The sequence below is a fragment of the Salvia hispanica genome, chromosome 1 (genome assembly GCF_029641045.1).
Source record: "Salvia hispanica isolate PSC_SH4W2 chromosome 1, Shi_PSC_v1, whole genome shotgun sequence".
In the NCBI taxonomy this organism is placed as follows: domain Eukaryota; kingdom Viridiplantae; phylum Streptophyta; class Magnoliopsida; order Lamiales; family Lamiaceae; genus Salvia; species Salvia hispanica.
Window position 1 is genome coordinate 65,855,703 of NC_142692.1, and position 21,571 is coordinate 65,877,273.

A 21,571-nucleotide genomic window follows, 5' to 3' on the forward strand; every position below is an offset into this window, starting at 1 on the left:
TGTATATATGACCCGTAGGTCCATTGCCATTGTATATATGATCTCGTAGGTCCCATTGCCATTGTACACATATATATGAGCCGAAGGTCCATTGCCATTGTATATATGACCCGTAGGTCCATTGCCATTGTATATATGACCTCGTAGGTCCCATTGTCGTTGTACATACGTATATATATATGACCCGAAAGTCCATTGCCATTGTATATATGACCCGTAGGTCCATTGCATTGATATCAGACTCAGAGCAAAATTATCACATATCCTCTTTAGTCCAAATGATTCAAATAATTTTAATGTCATATAAAAATATATAAATTGCACCACTGAGATATCTATTATACCAATCATATATCCATATCCTACTCTACAAAATAACTTCAAATAACACATAATTATATTAAATTCACTATCATATAATCCATATATTCACTTTAATCTAACATACAGCAATTAAGTGTGTAAAATATGTAAAACTAAAAAGTGTATTTTATACTCACCTAATTATGATTATGAGATATACTCTAATTAAACATGATTCCGTCTTGAGTTTATAGCTAATAATTTGTGTGGGCGTATACATGTAATCAACGAGAACATTTTCGTTTTCTCACCATTTTCTTTCCTCTCTAATAAATCTCATTTTCCACCCCCTTTCTCTCCATATGTTTTCTAATTTCTCATTTTCTTCAAGATAAATCCTCCCCAAACCGACTTAATATCTGAAGTATTATTATATACTTTCCTTTTCTCCAAAAATTACTTTTTAACTTATGCACATACACGTAGCAATGCATAACAATACACTTGTCCCTAATCTTATCTATTTATATTTTAAATAATATTTTGCAAATATATATATATATATATATATATATATACGAGAAAGTGATCAATTGGTAACTCATCATTTAATTGCTAACTACAACTAATTTAAGATCATAAGATTTTTAAAAAACGAGTGGTCTACAATTTGCCACGTGTAATTTTTATTTTTATTAATAAAATAAAAAAGAAGAAAAAAAACTCTAAATTAGAGTTTTGGATGAAAATGTCAATATAGTGTTTCGAAAATATGAACACAATGCTTTGAGAATGTCAACACAATGCTTTAAGAATGTCAACACAATGCTTTAAGAATGTTAACTCATTGCTTATATTGACATTCTAAATGTATTATATTGAAATATTTTATATAGTAGGTTGACATTTCTGCTTGTACGAAAAAATTAAAAAATTTTGAAATTTTTTTCAAATTTTCACGTCGGAACATATGCATGTAGGATATCGTTGGAATCCTTATGAAATTATCTTTAATTTGATATATGTTATATGAATTTAAAGTTTTGGGATTTCTTTTAAAAGTTAGTTATAACTAAATATGTAGTTAATTGATATTTTTTGGAATAAATCATATGGCCTTATTGACGTTTTTCGTTGATCGTATTGATATTTAGGAATTAATAATCTAAGCCCTTAATTTGAATATCCAATAGCTATTATTTAGTTGTAGTTAGCAATTAAGTTATGAATTAACAATATAACACTTCCACATACATTATATTATAATTTATTAAAAAACGCCCACTAAATTACTTAACAAATTTGAGAGTTGTACGTATAATGTACATCCCGGATTTTAGAACCCTAATTTTAGAGCCCTAGAATTTATTGTTGATGACGTGGAATCGAGAATGCATTTATTTCATGAGATGATATGGTCGAGTTGAGTCTAGGGTTTGCGTTGAAAGTTTGAAAAGTCAAACTTATTGATTTTATGATGTGGCATGTGATTTATAAAATTATGAGATTTATGTGGTTAATTAATTGTGTAAGGGTGAGTGAGAATATTAGAGAAAATTTTCATAAATACTTGTCACCCTAATTCTTGAAATTTTCGACCCCTTGGCCTTTTGGAGAAGGAATTCTATTTTTCCGGATTTAATTTAATTCTTGGGATATTTATCCAAATTAAATCCAAGACCCAAATATTTCCTTTTGAAGAGAGAAAAATCGAGCCCCTTTGTTTCTTGGTGATTTTCGAAAATCACCTATTTTGAGAAGAAAGAAATTATTTTATTTTAGTTAATCCCTTACTTGATTTCCTTTCATACCTAGAATTTAATTATTCTACCAAATCTTTCCATACTTCAAGAGATCTTGCCTTACCTTATTTTAGTTAATATTCAAAAATCCATGCCTTATTTAAATAGGCATAGGGGGCTATTACCGTCCCAAGTTGGGAGAATCCATATTTTTATTTTGCTCCGTGATATTTTATTCTACTCCGTAAAATATATTCAAGACAAAATCTTGGCTAAATAAATAGCCTAATTTTCGAAACCTATGGGATTTGCCCTAGGATCTATTTTTGTTAATTCTTCTTCCCTACTTCACAATATTTATTTATTTAATCGTGGAGAATAAGATCTTACCAAATATTCTATTCTAATTACCTAAAGATCTTGCTGAGCACTATAAATAAGAGAAGACCCCAACCCTAGACCCCAAATTTTTGGCCCCCACCATTCCTCACTCTCTCAAATTTTCTTCTTCCACACACCAATATTTTGTCATCCTTTGAGAAGAATTTAGAGTTTGAACGCCAAGATTCTTGAAGAACCAAGTCTCTACCTTGTTTCTACCGATTGTTTTTCTCTAAAAAGGTATTTTGTTTATGAGTTCTCCTTATTCTTCTTCTTCTTCTTCTTCTTTTCTTTCTTCTAACCGATTAATTGGTCTTCTTGAACCCTCATGCATCCTAGTTGAGTGAAAGTGGGATAAAAGGGATGTGGGAATGTGTTCGTGTGTATGAGTGTGGCGTGTGTGCGTGTGTGTGGCGTGTGTGTGTGTCGTGTTGTGTAGAGTGTGTTTGATGGTTAAATATTCTTGTGGGATAAACATGATCTTGATTAATTAGTAATGATGAGATAAATCAATGGAAAAGGGAAAAGGAGTATTGAGACATGCATGAGTAAGAGTAGTATTGAACTTAATTTGTGATATGTGCCTATGTGATTAAAAGGTGAAACTTTGGTTGCGAAGCCGGATAACGGAAAAGCGAAACTACTTGAAAACTAAGCAGTCGAGGTGGGCTTTACTCTAAAAACTCTCTATTATTTTGTCAAAATGTTGTTTGGAGTTATAAGGGTGGTTTAACTGTTATGCCATGCCTATGTTTGTTTTTAATGTGATACTTGATATGCTTATACGAATTCGGGTCTGAGTATGGGCCGCAAGCCCTACCAGGTTGTGTACACGATGGGATCGGGAGCCGTCCTTGCTAGTCGGCCGGTCTCGTGGGCGAAAAGTGTGGCCACACTTTCGTCGCACCATGGAATAATTGTGATTTGATGAGAAAATGGGGGATTATTTTGACTGGCCAGTCTATGAAAATATATTTTGTGATACTCGTGATATTTCTTTTATAACTGCTTAAAACTCGAGTTCACTTGGTAAGGGTGGCATAACTTATAAAATATTTTGGCAACGAGCCCACTGAGTATTTCAAAATACTCAGCCCTGCATGTGTTTTTCTTATGTGCAGGTTGAACGATGACGAGCGGTGGCGGGTGTTGAGCAGGATAATTAATTAATATGGATATGTTGAACTTCAAGCGTAGTTATGTCTTCATACATAGCTATTCTTTCTCTTGGTCGTTTTCCGCTGAATCTTGATACTCTATAGAATTTCTTTTGGGATAATTGCACCCTAGCCTTTTCTTATGGTTTTTATCTTGGATATTCCGTCGTACTCTTAAGACATTTTTTATCGTCATTTATGACACCTTCCTTCTTCTTTCAAATTCCTAGGTTAAGTTATTGCTTTAAATACTCTGATATTTCTTTCAAATCTTTTGGCCAACACTCTTTAAATGAAACCCTAGCCTATATTTACTTCTTTGGAGTCCGTTTGGGTAGCAGCCGCCGCATTTATTGTACCCTAGGAGGGCAGGCTGTTACATATAATATTTAGGAACAAATATATGTACAAAAATATTTCATAAAATAATATATATTTTAGCCAAGGATGTTACATACTCCACTCACATTTTATTATAAAACTAATATAAAAAAGTGGGTTTCATATTCCAGTAACTTTTCCAGCCCACTATATTGTACATTCCTTAAAACTCGTGTCTACAGCAAATGTGACTCCTATTGTGGGACGAATAGAGTATTTATTACTCCCTACGTCCCATTAGAAATGAAAGTTTTGCTTTTGGCACGGAATTTTATGTATTACGCGACCAATGAAATTAAATTGTACTTCCTCCGTGCTTAAGTGAAACATTTCTATTTTGACATAAGAATTTAGGCGGTGTTGTTTAGTGAATTAAATTATTACATTGTCTCTGTCCCATAAAATAGGGACTTCGGGGAAGGTACGAACTTTAATGTGAAATCTATCATCTATCTATCATAATCTAAATTGCCAGTTGGGTGAAATAACTTGTATACCCTTTTCTACGGGAAAAGTTATCTATTGGTTGAGATTAACTGATTACTTCCTCCGTCCGCTATTAGGAGTCCCATTTATGGGCGGCACGAGTTTTAAGAAATGTTAAGAAAAGTGAGTGGAAAAAAGTTAGTGGTATATGAGTCTCATTTGTATATATTAGTTTTAAATGAAATATGAGTGGAATGAGTTAGTGGAAGGTGAGATCCCATTACCATTTATGGTAAAAGTGAACCGGGATTCCTATTTACGGACGGACTAAACTGAAAAAACGGGACTCCTATTTGCGGACATAGGGAGTATCAATTATTAACATATATTTGAAAAATAAAATAAAAATCATAAGAAAAAATAAGAAACAAAAACTATTGGCGGATGAAAAAGCAAAAGCTATTGGTTAAATGCATTGCTGCCCGCAACACTTCTCAAAGAAATTTTGCAATATGCATCATTTAAGACTTCATGTGAACTAATGTGAATTAATATCTCTGATTGCAGGCTGATCTCACGTAGGTAATTTTCCGGAATCCGGCGACCACTCCGGTGAAACATGTAGTGATTCTGAGACTGCATCTATGACTTCATTTGAACTAATTTTCTGATTGCAGGCTTATCTCATAAGGTCATTTCTTAGCTGCTCGGAGTCCGGCGACTACTCTGATGCCCTTTCCAGATGTAGAATCTTTCGATCTGTCCATTTGTGAAAGTTTGAATACCAAAAGACCAAAACATAAGTTTTAAATTAGAAAGTGAAAAAAATGGGCGCTATTCTTATTTAGGGTTATTAAAAATATAGTTTACATAGTGTATACTTTGGGCTTTTAGAGTTTGAAAAATTCTTACTAATATATGTATACCGTTTAAATTTTAATTTGGAACTTTAATGTATTATAGACTTTTAAAGTTTTATAATTTAAAGTTTAAATAATAATAGTATATAATTTTATACTACTCCTATTTGATATCATTTTAATTAATATAATATAGACTTCTTGATTATGATTGTTTCTCTTGGAATAGTATTTCTTATGATACAAATACAATAATGCTCCATTTTTAATGGAGTATAATTTTATTTTGTATGCAATAATATTTAGTTACTATGAGTTAAGAAATTAAATAATGGTTGTTATATAATTTTATTTTGTATTCAAGAATATTTAGTTACTATGAGTTAAAAAATTAAATAATGGTTGTTCCAAATGGACACGTTTGAATGTTGGATTGAGTCTTTTAATATGAACTATATATTATGGGTTACAAAAGGAATAAATAAAAATAATAATAAAGAAAGAAAGAAGATGATGGATTACTAACAAAACACATAGTAATTTAAATTTTTTTTTATGCGTTAATACTTTATGAAATATTAAAACAGAAGTATCTATATGTAAATTAAGAATAATGCTAACATGTGCGGATGCAAAAATCATCACTGGACTATTTTAATAAAAAAAATTATTTAAACTATATACATGTATAATTTAGCTCATGGATAAGGGCTTTTGTATAAAAATTTAGATAAAATTGATATAAATTAAAAAACATTACAACGAAAAAATATTAAAAAATTATGTTTATTAAGGGCTTAAGCCCCTAGTCATTTGCATGTGTGTCCGCCCTGATTACAAAAAGTGATTATTTTATTAATATAATTTTTAAAAAATACTTTTTAATCATCCTCCTTTCATTTAAAATAACAAAAAAAAAGAGACTTCAAATCCATTATTCAAGATAGTATAATTGAGTTGACTTTGATTTATTCTACTATTAGATATGTTTATTTAGTCTTTGGCAATGTATCATGAGTTGTGTAAAGTCATCAAAACCTATAGTATTTTATATCAATTTGTAATATGTTCTTTACTTTTCCTTTTTTTTTTATTACCCTTTCGCGGTCATATTTAGTTTTCAATTCTTTCTCATCCTTATTCATTTCCGATTCTTTTGTCTCATAGTTATAATTAATTTGATTTTGTTTTTTTCTATCATTCTTTTTTATGCTTCTCAAAATATTGTACATGTATTTATGTATATTAATGAAGTTTGATAAATAAAATATCTAAAGTTTATTATTATTGCTCACGATACTCAATTTTGCAATATGGGAAAAAATATTTAAAAAGTTTTATAATTTATCTTAAACTTATTAAAAACATCTAAATATCATCCAAGTTATTCTGTATTTTCAATCTAAATTAAAAACAATCACTAGTATATGCATTCCACGTACTCACACATATTTTCTTTATTTGTATATCTTATTCTAATTAATTCATACTATTTGATAATTAGTCACACATGTTCTCTTTGTCATTATTAATTTTACTGTTTTTACTCCACTTAGATCATAAATTAAAATTGTATAAAATTGTTTGTCGAATTTGAAATATTACATTCATTAGGGAGTAATAAATTCTTCATTTAGAATGTGACAAGCTAAATACATTTCTGTGTTTGTAAATCTTCACGTTGCTTTGAATTCTTATTTTCTATTTATTCATTATATTTTGTATTTATTATTTGAAACCCTTATGTCCCGTGCATAGCACTTGTGTTAATACTAGTTGGTAAAGTACGAGAGATGTAGAAAGAAAAAATGCTTGGAGTATTATTCGTGGAGAATTGCACCCACTCGTAAGAGAGAAAAGAATTACCAAAAATATTTGGAATAGATAGGGAAGCTAAAGCCTCTAGCCCTACTACAGCCGATAGCCCAAGTACTACCCTGCGCCTTAGGACTTTCAGGCGGTTAGGGCATACAAGATCAACTAATCCGCCTCAGCCACTTAGAAACAGCTTACTTTGCCGAGCCAGCATCAACTTCTCTATTGACGTTTGCGCCCGTGCCATCAACCGAGAAGGCGGACGAGCCTATTTCACAACCAGCCCAGCATCTGATTTGTGGACGGACCAAGATGGAAAAAGAAGGCTATTTTTATGGGACGGAGGGGTAGGAAGGTTAGAGAGTATATAAAATAAAGAGAGATTAAAGTAAGAAAGAGAAAGAGAGAATAAAACAACAGAGGTATATTAAATTAAGAAAAAGATATAGAGATAAAGTAAAAGAGATAAGAGGATAAAGTTTGGGACGTACAAAATGAGGAATACGTCTCTCTTAGATTGGGACGTAAGGAATAGAAGCATATAAACCGGAGTACTTACAATCTTCATATCTTATCCACTCAAATATACTGTAGTTTCCTTTCGGTAAGCAAAACTATAGGGAGTGAAATGAAATTATAACTTTTGAAAGTTGAGGTATTTATTATATTATGACTAGTAAGTTTTAGTAGTAAATTAGTTAGGAGAGTAGTAATAGCAGAGTAGGTGAGGAATCAAATAAAGTTTAACTGTCAACATGTATATATATTACGTTAATTAAGTTGGCCAAAAATTGTTAATAAGAAGATGATGTTAAAATTGTTAATAAGAAGATGATGTTATTGAATACTACTATGTAAGGTATTACTCCCTCCGTCTCAGATAATTCGTCCCAGTATTCCATTTTAGTTCGTCCCACATAATTTGTTCCACTTCACTTTTACCATTTTTGGCAGTGGACCTCATATTCTACTAACTCATTCCTACTCACATTTTATTATAAAACTAATACTTTAAAAGTAGGACCCACATCCCACCAACTTTTTCAACTCACTTTCCATTAGATTTCTTAAAACCCGTGCCCGGTCAAAGTGGGACGAATTATCCGGGACGGAGGGAGTAAAAAGGAATTAGTCAACAACAACTAGTTTGAATACTACTGCATGTAGAAGAGTTAGTAATCCCTCTCTTCCACAGTGGTGCAGTCATTTTGTTGGGTAAGGTATTAAAAAGGATTAGTCAATAACAACTAGTTTGAAGACTACTACATGTGGAGAGTATTAGTATATTTTAATGACGATTTGAGCTAATTAATGACTAGTTTAATTGTATAAATAGACAATGAAGATATGTGAATCGTGCAAGTTGAGCTTCTGAAATCAATAGCATAACTGATAATGGCTGAATCAATATCTCCGATGAATGGCGGCAGCGGCACATATAGTTACGCTAGAAACTCCACTTGGCAGGTTCACTTAAATTCCATATAATTTCTAGGTGTTTTATATTTATTAATTAATTAGGTTTAAAAACTACATACAGAGAAATGGGGCAGCTGCTATGGAGGATGCATTGAAAGAGGCAGTGATGGAGAAGCTTGATCTACAAAAGGTATTGTGTGATTCCAACACATTCGTCGTCGCCGACCTCGGATGCTCGGTGGGGCCCAACACATTCTACGCCATGGACACCATCATCGAAGCCGTTCAACGCAAGTGTAACAACAACAGTAGCCTCGAATTCCAAGTTGCGTTCAACGATCGAATTGGAAATGATTTCAACACTCTCTTCGCCTCTCTTCCTGAGCATGGGAGGAACAGGAACTACTTTGCGGCGGCCGTGCCTGGCTCCTTCTACGGCAGGCTCTTCCCTTCCTCTTCCATCCACATCGCCTATTCCTCGGCCTCGCTCAACTGGCTATCCAAGGTGCCCGAGTGCTCTAACGCTGCTAAAATCCACTACAGTGGCGCCCCCGATGCGGTGGCAAGAGCTTATGAAGCGCAGTTCGAGGAAGACATGGAGGCGTTTTTCAGATGCAGAGCTCGGGAGATTGCGGTGGGAGGGCTGATGCTGTTTAACATGGCCGCTGTGCCTAGCAGAGACGTGCAACATCATCTAGCTTCGATGCTTACTTTTATCGAGTCCATCTTCATCGACATGGTCAAAGAGGTGTCGTATACTCGTATTCGTACGTACTATCAGTTTTAACATCACTTTATCATTATATGAATTTGTGTGCAGGGAGTAATAGCGCAAGAGCGAGTGGATTCGTTCAACTTTCCTATTGTATTTCCTTGCGTGGAGGAAGTAAGGAGATTGATTGAGAAAAATAAATGTTTTGAAATTGTGAAAATGGAAAAGATGGAAAGGCCATTACTGGAGGGGGGAACTAAGATAGCAGTAATGCACCTTAGAGCAGGATTGGAAGGGACTCTGAGCAATCACTTTGGAAATGAGATTGTGGAACAAGTTTTTGAGAGGACCATGCAACAACACCATAAGCTCCAATCCACTCAAATTCACACAAGCTCCACTGGTATCTTTGTTGTGCTCAGGCGCAATTAAATATTTGCACGCTTTAATCCATATTTACACGTTTTGAGATGTAGACGAATGGAACCGAAGCCATGATGGTAGGGAATAATTCTCTTTTGTAATGCACTATATTTTCTAAATAATGAATGATTGTTAGTGATGATCTTATTATCTCCTTTTAATGAAGTACACGATTTAGTTCAATATTAACCAGTTATCTACCCTGTGGAGTAATTCTAGTGAGATAATTCTCTTACATAATGAACTATATTCGTTATTAACATGAAATAATTCAAATGAATAATCCATTTGTAGTTAAACGTGTTGATGGATTTTTATTTTATTCACGTACAATGAAACTACATAAGAGCATCCGCAGCGGTGGCGTCCGTCCGTGCCGCTGCTGCGAGCTGTCCGTCCATGCCAGCGGCACGGCGCTGCTCTTAGCTAAGAGCACGCCCGTGCCGCCGAGCAGCCCTACGTGGCGTATTCTTATTGGCCAACGGCTAAATTCGATTTTATATTTTTTTTTTAATTCGAAATTTATTTAAAAAAATGTTTTTAAATAAAAAAAATATTTTCCCACTTCCCAAAAAATTATATCCGTTTTCTACCCACTTTTAATTTATTTTTCAATTTTTTGCCCCCAAAATTCACATTTTCATCTATAAATACCCCCACTTCAACAAAAAAATTCCTATAACACTTTAATTATAGGAATTTTTAATTTGTAAGATTTTAATTATGTATTTTTATTTTTTAGGATTTTAATTATGTAATTTTTATTTTTTAGGATTTTAATTATGTAATTTTTATTTTTTAATATATTTTTTATAATGTAAAAATATTTTTAGTAATTGAAATATTTAAATTAAATAATAGAATAGTGGAACCCTTGAGCTTGTCCTTAGCTAAGAGCACGAATGTGGGTGTTGTGCTCTTAGCTAAGGACAATGAGTAAAAGTAGGTCTGGGCCCACCTCCGTGCTCTTAACTAAGAGCACGGATGGGGATGCTCAAACTAAATTAATATAAGTGATGAACTAGTTATCCCCTTTTAATGAAGCTGTACAATTCATTCTCCTTGCTTTGCAATTCACAACAACCATTCTCTGTGGTTTGCGATTCTCTAAGTATGCTTCTGTTGCTAATTGGAGAAGTCATGTTGTGCGTGCAACATAAAAATTTTGAGTCAAATGGGGACATTTGAGTCATATGTTAGTGAATATATTTGGACTTCAATTCATGCTCTCATAATTAAACATTCATGTTATATATTATTAGGATCTCCAAGTCAAATTATATTGACATATTAAAAATCAAATGAAAACATCAAACTTGATTTGTGTACATGCAGTGAATTTGTGTATATGTGTGCATGTAGTATGTGTCAGGGCGGAGCCAAGAATTAAACTATATATGTTGAATATTTGTAGTCTACTTTAGGTTTTGGACTTATGCATTTAGTGTATTGGGCTGACCCCAATTAATTAAATGCTACAACCTAATATTGTGTATGGGAAGCCCATTGTGGCTTGACTCATCACTTACCTTAACCACACCGATGTTTGCCATGTGGTATGCTTCACCCGGATCATGAACTGGAGCCGTTGGATCCAGGGTTTGTTGGCTGAGTGATGTTAAGTGAGAGACGCCTCACTTTCCTCCATTCTATTCTAGATCTTTCTTTCTCTCATCGATAATTCTCTCTGCCTTCTCTCTTTGTTCACTCTTTACACTTCTCATGCGATTTCGCCGGTGAACTCCTGGGATCTTCTGTGATCTCTGATTAATCCTTGTTTTAGTAGGATCTAACGGTGTAGATCTTGAGTCAGGAGACTTTCTCGGTTTTCTTCATAGTGTGAGGTTGATTCTGTTGGGGTTTGGTTCCCCTTGCACAGCGGAAGTCATGCATAACAGCATAAACAAATAAATCATGCATACAGATCTATTTGACTGATTATGGGATCAATTAACCACATGTTAAACAATCAATTGCATTCAAGAATGCGCATAAATTCATGCTTAAGGAAATTAAACCCTAATTCATGAATTCTACGGTTTAGAATTACCGATCTGATTTTCCAAAGAATCGTCGATTGCTTACGCCTTCTCCACGAGATGATCTTCTTACTCAACCACGAATCTTCTAATCTGTATCCCGAACTCAGATTATGACCTTTGGGTGGGCAAAGCTTGTCAAAATCGAAAAAGGGCTTGATTAGGGGAGAAGACAAAAATTCAGTTCTGGAGAGAACTGAAAAACACGTTCAATCTGGAGAGAGAGGAACGGTTAAAAATGTATTAATTAATTATGTCTTCTCCCTAATCTCCTTTATATATAGAGTTATGTTGGCCAGATTAAGGATCCATGGAGGTTGGACTTGGGCCAAACCTGTTGGTCTTTTACTAATCAAATTAAGCCCCAATTTAATACAAGTCCAACAGAATATTATTATCAGCTACTACAGTAAAATAATATTGATTGTCCGTCCAATCCCAAATTACGAGTAATCCGGGCTTTACCTCTTTAATTTATTATTTCCCGTGTTTAAGATATAAAATCCATTAATTAATTTAAGTCTGCTATTTGACTTTAATTAATTAATATATCTTTTTCCAAGAGTTGTCTAGTTCAAAATCTTTATTTATTATTCTAGAATAAATTCCAATCGGCCGGGTTTCTGAATAATAAAACCTTTTTCGAACACCTCTTGAGGATATTATCAAACTGGACTCACCAGCACACGATTCATTGCAATAACAATACTAGAACCTCTAGACATTCATCACCACTACCCAAGATATCAGGATTCTTGGATTGCGAAAAATCCGCACCATTTGATAAATCAGAGTAGTGCATAATCAATATTGTATGCTCAGTATTATATCAACAATGATTAAGAAATAACAATCACCAAGACCTCGTCTTTCAGTAAATAGCAAGAAAGACTTATCTCAACCGTTAGATCCTTCAGTGCTATACCACACCAGTGTCGTTTATTTCCTAAGGTAAGGAAACATGCGGACTGACACTGCAACTTTTCACGATAGGTAGCCAAAGCCTATCTAGGTTGTGAAATTCTATTTCTCTTCTACAAAGGACCGACTGCGTCACCTTCTGTGAACATCGTTCACAACCAGTCTACTATGTAGAAAAATTAGACTTGTTTGCTTCTTATATATTTAAATGTTTGATAAACATCTTATAGATGCACAAGCAGACATCAATGTGATAAAATTACTTCTTCTCGCCTTGGGTTAAAAGTGGATTGTGGAATTTATTGTATACAAACAATTTTATTCATGCAAAATGCTCGAAATATGTTTTTCAGTATACCAATCCTAACAGGTTCTGACCTAAGGTTGGAATCTTACAGTGTTTGGTGTTAGAGAAGTAAGAACTTGTGAAGCGCTTGTGAGATTTGTGAGTTTCGGTTGGTTCTGAGCTGAATGGACGGTTTGTGGCAGTCGGTGTGGCTAGGGTTTTCAGACCTAGAGTTTGACGGTTTTCCATCTTGTGACTTGTGATTGAAGCGTGTGGGGAGGTCTTTGGCCTGGTGTAGTCACTGTTGTGACCTGAGCCATATCTCTACTTGTTTTTCCTTGGTTACTGGTTATCTCTTGCTCTTGTTTAGATCCGAGAGAATCTCGAGTTGTTATACTAATCTCTCTATCTAGTGTGCAGGGTTTCTAATCGGTAGAAGCTTGGATTTCAGATCGGGTCAATGATATGTGGATAGCTAGGGTTTAGATTAGAAACACAATATGTAATAGTTAGTTAGATTCTTAGATTCTTTGTAATCTTGAATTGATCTTTGTAATTGGCTTGTTCCTACTGAGATTAGTCATCTCAGTGCTGGCCTAATACATAGAGGTCCCGGTAATTAGTGAATCCCGAGTGATCTGATCCCTACAATATTTGTTATTAAGATGAAATAATTCAAATGAATAATCCATTTGTAGTTAAACATGTTGATGGATTTTTATTAATTCGCGCAGTGACGAAACCAGAAATTTTAAGAAGTCGGGGCTAAAATTTAACAAATGTGTAGCACAACGATCTTGTTTTATGCGGAAGAGGCTAATCTTTATCCCGACGTATCCAAGATTATATTCGAAGTAGTTATTAGTTCATTTTTATATATAAATACATACGAATTATAAAGGTATACACAATTTATCATTTATTTTATATTTATTTATATTAGGTAGTGGACCTAACACTCTATTAAATTCATACACTCATGTACTCCTATAATATAAAAGGTGGGATCTATATTTCAATAACTTTTTCCACTACTTTCTTTCATTTTTTTTAAACTCACGTTGGGTCAAAATGAGACTATAAATCGTGAATAAATGAGTTTTATTAAAGTAATATTTATCTATAAACTTAAAACTAATAAATTAATATAGTACAAGAAATTTATATTAAAAAGAAGAATTTTGAGTATTTAAAAATATTTTTTCTCTTAAAATCTTAAGAAAGTAGTAATAAAGATTAGAGTAAAGGCCAAAACTGGTCCTGAGCATATGGTCCTTTTACGATTTTGGTCCTAAACTTTATCTTTTGGATTTTTTGGGCCTGCACATTTCAAATCGGATCACATTTGGTCCTCCGTCACTAAGTCCGTTAATTTTATAGCAGTCAATGGGTTTAACCCAATTTTGACCAAATTAAACTTTTAATTCTGATTTTTAACTGACTAATTAATTCCCTAATTATTTTAGTGAATACTCATTTAAATTTGTGGTAAAATTAACCCAAATTCCACCACCGCCGGAAATCGCCACAATGCCAAGAAATCCACTCTCCACCAGCCCAAGCCGGCGGGTCTCCCCTTCACCCTCCGCAACCGCAATCGGCAACGGAGGCCTCTTTGTCGAAGAGCTCTCGCAATTCGAGGCTCTTCGAATTTCGCCGGAGAGCCTGAACCCTAGGAGCTTCCCGCACAATGTGAAGCAACAATGTTGGGAGAAGGCGGAGAAAATCAAGGGCCGAGATCCAGATAGGTGGCGGCGCGACTCCTTGTGCAACACTGTGTTTCGGAAACTCGCCGCCTGCCCAGGCTGCCTCTGCCATGATTACAATTACATTGTTCCTTATTCTAAGGTAGTCTTTCAATGGCAATTGGTGGTAAAATTAGTTAAATTGATTAATTCGAGACTGTTTAAACTGGTTGATTGCGATGCCTTGGAGATTTGTTGTGAATTGAGTTTGTTTATAATGATCTGTTAAGAAATTTTTCCGTGGAGATACATTTAAATGAATATTTTAGTAGATATTCATTTAAAATCAGAAATGGTGTTGAAGGTGGGGGGTTTGTCGTCCTCGGGGATGGAGCGGAAGAGGGCGGAGGGGTGGTTGTGGTCGGAGTAGAGGGGCATTTCCTGGGAGAGGTGGTTCTGCTGCTCAAATGCCATGGCTGATGTGATGAGCTTCTCTTCTTGTTCTTCTTCTTGTTCTTCTTCTTCTTCTTCTTCTTCTTCTTCCTCCTTTTCTCTCTTTCTCTCTCTTCTTTCTCTTTCCTTAAAATAATTAGGAATTAATTAGTGACTTAAAAATCAGAATTAAAAGTCTGATTTGGTCAAAATTAGGTTAAACTCGTTGACTGTTATAAAATTAACAGAACTATTGATGGAGGACCAAATGTGATCCGATTTGAAATGTGCACGACCAAAAAATCCAATAGATAAAGTTTAGGACCAAAATCGTAAAATGGTCATATATTCAGGAACAATTTTGTCCTTTACTCTAAAGATTAATATATACATTAAGAATTAGGGTAAATGTATAAAATATTGAATAGTATTATTGAATTCCTAATCAAATGAATACCAATGACCCAATCCATTTTTATGGTTTCCAATTCTGCCTCCTTCTCCCTCATTAACACTCTCTTTCCTGCCCCAATTCATCTCTCTCCCTCATTCTTCCACCGCCCCTTTCTCCCACCACCTCAATGATACGCTCGGATTTTGCACTATTTTAAGGCCATTATTTGGTCCGTTTTTTATGTCAAAGTCACCCTACATGTCCATTATTTGCTTAATTTGTCTATTTTGGTATTTTGACGTGTTTTGTGAGAAACGTGCATAATTGAGCCAAAAAAGGGAGGCAAAACGCAAAGTCTGCAAATAAACACGGAAATAAAATATAGAAATAAAGGAATTCCAGGAATGTGCGTTCACAGTTATGGTTATACAAATTCCAAACTACAATACCCTAGCACAGTTATTACTTTGATAGGACGAGTCACCTACCTTATGCTCATGCGATGCAAACGTTGATTACAAGATTAGGGTTGTCAATCCTAACACGTAACTCCATAAAGCTCCTGAGACCCTTGAAAAGTCTTCACTCTCAATTAACAGTGTCGTTTAAAGGGAAGCTAACTGTAGCGTCTACTAAGTGGATCTAACTCGCTAGAACTCTCTCACAGTTATGAAGCAAGTTATATTAAATCATCAATAATTGTGTCACTCAATCATGCAGCGCCAGTATTACTTAGGGAAGAAACAAATTAAAAACAAAATGGATATTAAATAGAAAACTGGAATTGTATAACCAAAGTCATTACTAACACATCCCTAGAATCCTATAAGTTTAGTTACACATAGTGAAATAAGCTAAACACATAGATTGTAGGGAAAACAATTTGAACATAAAACTAAAGCAAATAAAACCTGTAGGTTGAATCCTTGTCGTTCTTGATGTTCTTAAAATCCTTCTTCAACTCCTTGCACAAAGACGTACTCTAGCTTTTAATCTCTGGGAATTTATGTTGCGAAAAGAAGCTCAATGTTTGTTGAAGCTTGAGGTCCTATTTATAGGGGAAAGCCAATCCTCATAGTAGAAGGAAAAGATCTTCAAAATATGGTAAATCTTGAAGCAGATCTGGGTCAAGTCGGATTCCCGCCATTCTCCGGCGGGCCACCGCACCTTGGCCGGCGGTCGCCATGTTGGATTCCAGAGACTTTGTCCCTTCGGCAGAGGACCGCCGCATGACTTCCGGCGGTCGTCGGGCGAGACTCCTTTCCAAGCGTAAATTTCCTAGGCGGGCCGCTACATAATGTTGACCGTCGGCGCCGGCGGTCGTCGGTCGCCGTCTGACTCCAGATTTCCAGACTTTGCGTTTTGACTCCCTTTTTCGGCTCAAATATGCACATTTCTCACAAAACACGTCAAAATACCAAAAATAGATAAATTGTGAAAATAATCGACATGCAAAGGGACTTTGACATTAAAAACCTACCAAATAATGGACTTAAAACCGTGCAAAATCCGAGCGTATCAACTCCCCCAAACTTACATTTTTGTTTGCTCTCGAACAAAACAATAAAGACACAAGAATAGATGCACGGAATGCACTAGGACTAGACGTCATAATTGCCTCAAAAGATGAAAGAATAGATTAAGCATATCTTAATGCAATCAAATCAAGCAAGGTTTATTAGTCCACTTTCATTACTAACTCGTAGAACACCTTGAATTCAAGCACTCACATGTGGCAAACTTCCAAAGATAGGAAGTGTTCTCTCACTCTCAAAGTGTATAAAGGTAATGTGTATGTAACTCTCAAATCATGCATCATGCAAAGTTTACCATAGGCTTGCTCAAAGTCTAATCTCTCCTCTACTAGATGTGATTAAGCATCAAAAGTCCGAAAGGTCTTTATTTTTTGTTGTAATGTAGGCTCTTTGGTAGGTGAGGAATATTTGGCTAAAAGTGAATCAAAAATAAAATATCTCAAGTAGAGTTTAAAGTGACTCCACTTTTCTAAAACCCAAGACACTTTCAACACTTAAATTTTCTCCTTCAACTCACTTTCCAATCCTTTGATTTATTTTTATTTTTCACAACCTTTCACAACCCTTTTTTTTCCTTTCTTTTCTTTCTTTTTTTTTCTTTTTCATAGGCATCCTTTCTAAGATCAAGCACACATATTTCAAATTTTTCTATTTCACAACTTGTACTTTCTTTACATTTAATCACACTACTTTTTATACTTTCCTCTTTATCTCTCCAATTCCTTTACAAAAGATAATAAATACTAACTAACCCAAGGAATTGTCCTCATTATGTTGGCTTCCAAAGAAAATGCTTAAAGGCTCAAAATTGGCTCCAAAGGAAAAAATTTTGAAATTTTGAGAGGGTCGAAAAATTTAGGTATAAAAGTAGGCTAGAAAAGATGGCAAATCATCCTCCTAAATCAACTTAAACACTATGTAAACTTAGGCAAGACTAGGAGCAAGTTCTAGAAACATATACACAGATACAGATAAATCACACAAGAATGAAATTAAGGCTCAAATCCTCATAAGGTATAAGGCATGATTCAAGGCGAACAAGCAATTCACTAATTATGCACCTTTTCACCAAACCATCAAATCAAAACGTCAAGCCAACTTAAACATGGATGGAATGTAGTATAATCGGCAACTCGATCTAAAGTGTGTCCCTAAGCATGCGTGTTTCTAAGTTCTTCATTTTAAGTTCACGACATAGATTCAAGAAAATATTTTTAGAACACAAATATTCTCCTACGGGGTTTTTGAAAAAAAACAAAAGCAAAAGCTTTAAAAAAAAAAGAAAACCCTAAAACAAAAACCTAAACTCATTCACCCCCCAAAACTTATTTACAACAAAGTGTAAGATAAGTTTGTAGATTCGGTAGGGACGTGAGTGAATTACCAAAAAGAAAACATACCTTGAAAAATTTCGCGTAGAAGCTTGACGGGGCGAAAATTCGGAAAAAAATGGAAAAATTCGCGCTGGAGACTGTGCTCAGGTGGCGGTCCGCCGCAGCCATTCGGCGGTCGCCACACGAAGTCTGATGGTTCCAGTGAGCAGGTGGCAGACCGCCGCAGCGTATGCGGCGGTCGCCACGTAAGGATCAGAACCTCCGAAAAACACGGAGATAAAATATAGAGATAAGGGAATTCCAGGGATGTGCGTTCAAAGTTATGGTTATACAAATTCCAAACTACAATACCCTAGCACAGTTATTACTTTGATAGGACAAGTCACCTAGCTTATGCACATGCGATGCAAACGTTGATTACAAGATTAGGGTTGTCAATCCTAACACGTAACTCCATAAAGCTCCTAAGACCCTTGAAAAGTCCTCACTCTCAATTAACACGTGTCGTTTTAAGGGAAGCTAACTGTAGCGTCTACTAGGTGGATCTAACTCGCTAGAACTCTCTCACAGTTATGAAGCAAGTTATATTAAATCATACACAATTGTGTCACTCAATCATGCAGCATCAGGATTACTTAGGGAAGAAACAAAGTAAAAACAAAACGGATATTAAATAGAAAACTGGAATTGTATAGCCAAAGTCGTTACTAACACATCCCTAGAATCCTATGAGTTTAGTTACACATAATGAAATAAGCTAAACACATAAATTGAAGGGAAGACAATTTGAACATAAACTAAAGCAAATAAAACCCGTAGGTTGAATCCTTGTCGTTCTTGATGTTTTTCAAATCCGTCTTCAACTCCTTGCGCAATTGAATACTCTAGCTTTTGATCTCTCTGAATTATTTTGCAAAAAGAAGCTCTATGTTTGATGAAGCTTGAGGTCCTATTTATAGGGGAAAGTCAATCCTCATTGTAGAAGGAAAACATCTTCAAAATATGGTAAATCGTGGAGCAGATCTAGGGCTAATCGGATTTGCCGCCTTTCTCCGGCGGGCCGCCACACCTTGGCCGGCGATCGCTGCGTTGAAGTCCACAGTCTTTGTTCCTTCGGCGGCGGACCGCCGCATGACTTCCGGCGTGTGACATCCCTAACCCGAAACATGCATTATTTTGCATATTAGCATATTTTATAGTCATTACATATTATATTGTCATTTTTAGTATAGAGATATTAAGTATGCAATAGAGAATATATTTATGGTTATGATCGACACACTATAATCGAATATATGGATAGTTTTGATTTGCGGAAATCGTTAAATAGATGTATATATATATATATATGTATATATATATTGTATTATTATAGTATAAATCAGTATATATATACAATAATTAGGTAAATGTGTGCATGTGTACCATATAGTACTAAGTAATTATGTACGTATATATAAATATATTAGTATATAGGAAATGACAGTAATCCTAAATCAATATAATATAAATAATAGTAGTAGTATAGCTTGAAATATGAATGTGTTAGTATGTACGTGGTCACCAATTAAAGTGCCACCAATTTCATAAGACAGATGTCAATAAAATAAAGTACTACGTAGCATGCAGGTTACCATTTATCTAAATTATTTATGCTTCATATACTAGTCTTCATGTTAATATTAGAGGGGGACGACATTAACCAAAAAAGGCATATATGTAGAGTCGGTGCACTCTTAGTGGACAAAAAAAATAGAATAACATATACTCAGTTCATTATTTATTAAGAAGAAATATCGAGAGCGTGAATTATAAAGAGAAACGAGAGTTAGGAGAAAAACAAGAATAGTAGAAAGAGTATTTAGGATTTAGAAGTAACAACTATATACAATCTGAGAGTGGCAAACGAAGAGAAGGGATCAAGCTTTTGAGTTGTTTACCTATCATATTCAGGTGTGTATAAATCACACTTTTAATTTTACATGTTTTATGTGCTTCTTGCTAGGTATTTATATAAAGTGAATAATTGGACTATATGATATGACTATGATATGATTATGTGTTATTTGATATCAATGGTGGAATATGATAGAAATATGCAATTGATGCAATAGATATGTTTTGCATATGGTATTGGAATTAACTGAATCATTTGATTAAAGAGGATCTGTGATAGTCTTGTCCTGGATCTGAAATCACAGTGGACACAATGGGACCTTCGGGTCAATCATATTGGGACCTTCGGGTCAAATCATATTGGGACCTACGGGTCAATTCACAGTGGGACCTACGGGTCAAATCATAGTGGGACCTTCGGGTCAAATCATACTGGCATATTGGAAATCCCGAGCAGATACCAGGATTGACCAGTCACAGAATAATAAATTGAACAGAGTGGCATATGCATATGTATATGAAGTTGTTTATATTGTTCGTTGGTAATTGTTATATATATTGGTTAGAGAATATGTTTGAGTTTTGGGATGTGGAATTAAAAGTAAGGTTTATATACACTGAGTTGTGGCTCATATAAACCACTAATATTTTTCAGGAATAAGATATCAATGATTCGTGGGTTGATGTGAGTTACAGTTATTATCAGGGTCGGCGGCTGACACGTTTTGGCAACCTTCTCCTCCTCATCATTTTTGCATGTAGATAAATGTATAGTATATAGAGTGGTGAGAGGGTCCAACTGCCTGTTAGAATGTTTTGAAATATGTACTTGATAAATAGTGGTTTTTGAAATTATATAATACGTGTGGATTATTTATTTAAAAATTTTTGAATTTATTTATAGTAAGTGCATATGTCATAAGTGTTGGGGTGTGACAGTTTAGGTGGTATCAGAGCGGGGATAGAATCCCGCTGGGACGTAGCATTCGTGCATATCATATGATACATTTTGGTTATAAGTTTCATTTGCATTTGTATTGTCATGAACATATGTCACTGAGGAGAGAAGGGTCAGCCACCCTGCATCGTCAATTAATTGTAGAAACATCTCATATACACGCTGCATCATATTGGGATTTTTGGTACATGGACCAATGATGAGGTAAACAGGTAAAAAATTTAAAGAGCTCGGAAAAGTAGAAATTGTTGATTTTATGGGGCTAATCTGACTGAGGCTGAGATATAGTTAAAAGTGATAGAACTGGTGTTCAATCAGATGAGTTGTATGTCAGAAGATGTTTTTGATTATAGGGTATCTCTTCTTTGAAGCAATACTTACTCTTGGTGGGAAATAACAAGCTATATACAACCTCTGTTATTCAGTTCAGACGATTTTTCTAGAGAACTCAATGCTAAATATATGCAGAGAA

General features: G+C 34.6%; 1 protein-coding gene and 1 long non-coding RNA gene across 2 annotated transcripts; both read left to right on the plus strand.

Moving 5' to 3' along the window:
- The first annotated feature begins 8,460 nt into the window (after nucleotides 1-8,460).
- LOC125198286 (loganic acid O-methyltransferase-like) lies at nucleotides 8,461-9,763 on the plus strand. The gene is made up of 3 exons (XM_048096664.2): nucleotides 8,461-8,532; nucleotides 8,606-9,232; nucleotides 9,305-9,763. Exons 1-3 carry the CDS (start codon nucleotides 8,461-8,463, stop codon nucleotides 9,626-9,628), a joined length of 1,023 nt encoding a protein of 340 aa, XP_047952621.2. The 3' UTR covers nucleotides 9,629-9,763.
- A 10,205-nt stretch (nucleotides 9,764-19,968) lies between these two features.
- On the plus strand, nucleotides 19,969-21,038 carry LOC148934428 (uncharacterized). The gene is made up of 2 exons (XR_016134342.1): nucleotides 19,969-20,198; nucleotides 20,797-21,038. It is a non-coding gene; the product is annotated as an uncharacterized LOC148934428 (long non-coding RNA).
- The last annotated feature ends 533 nt before the right edge of the window (nucleotides 21,039-21,571 follow it).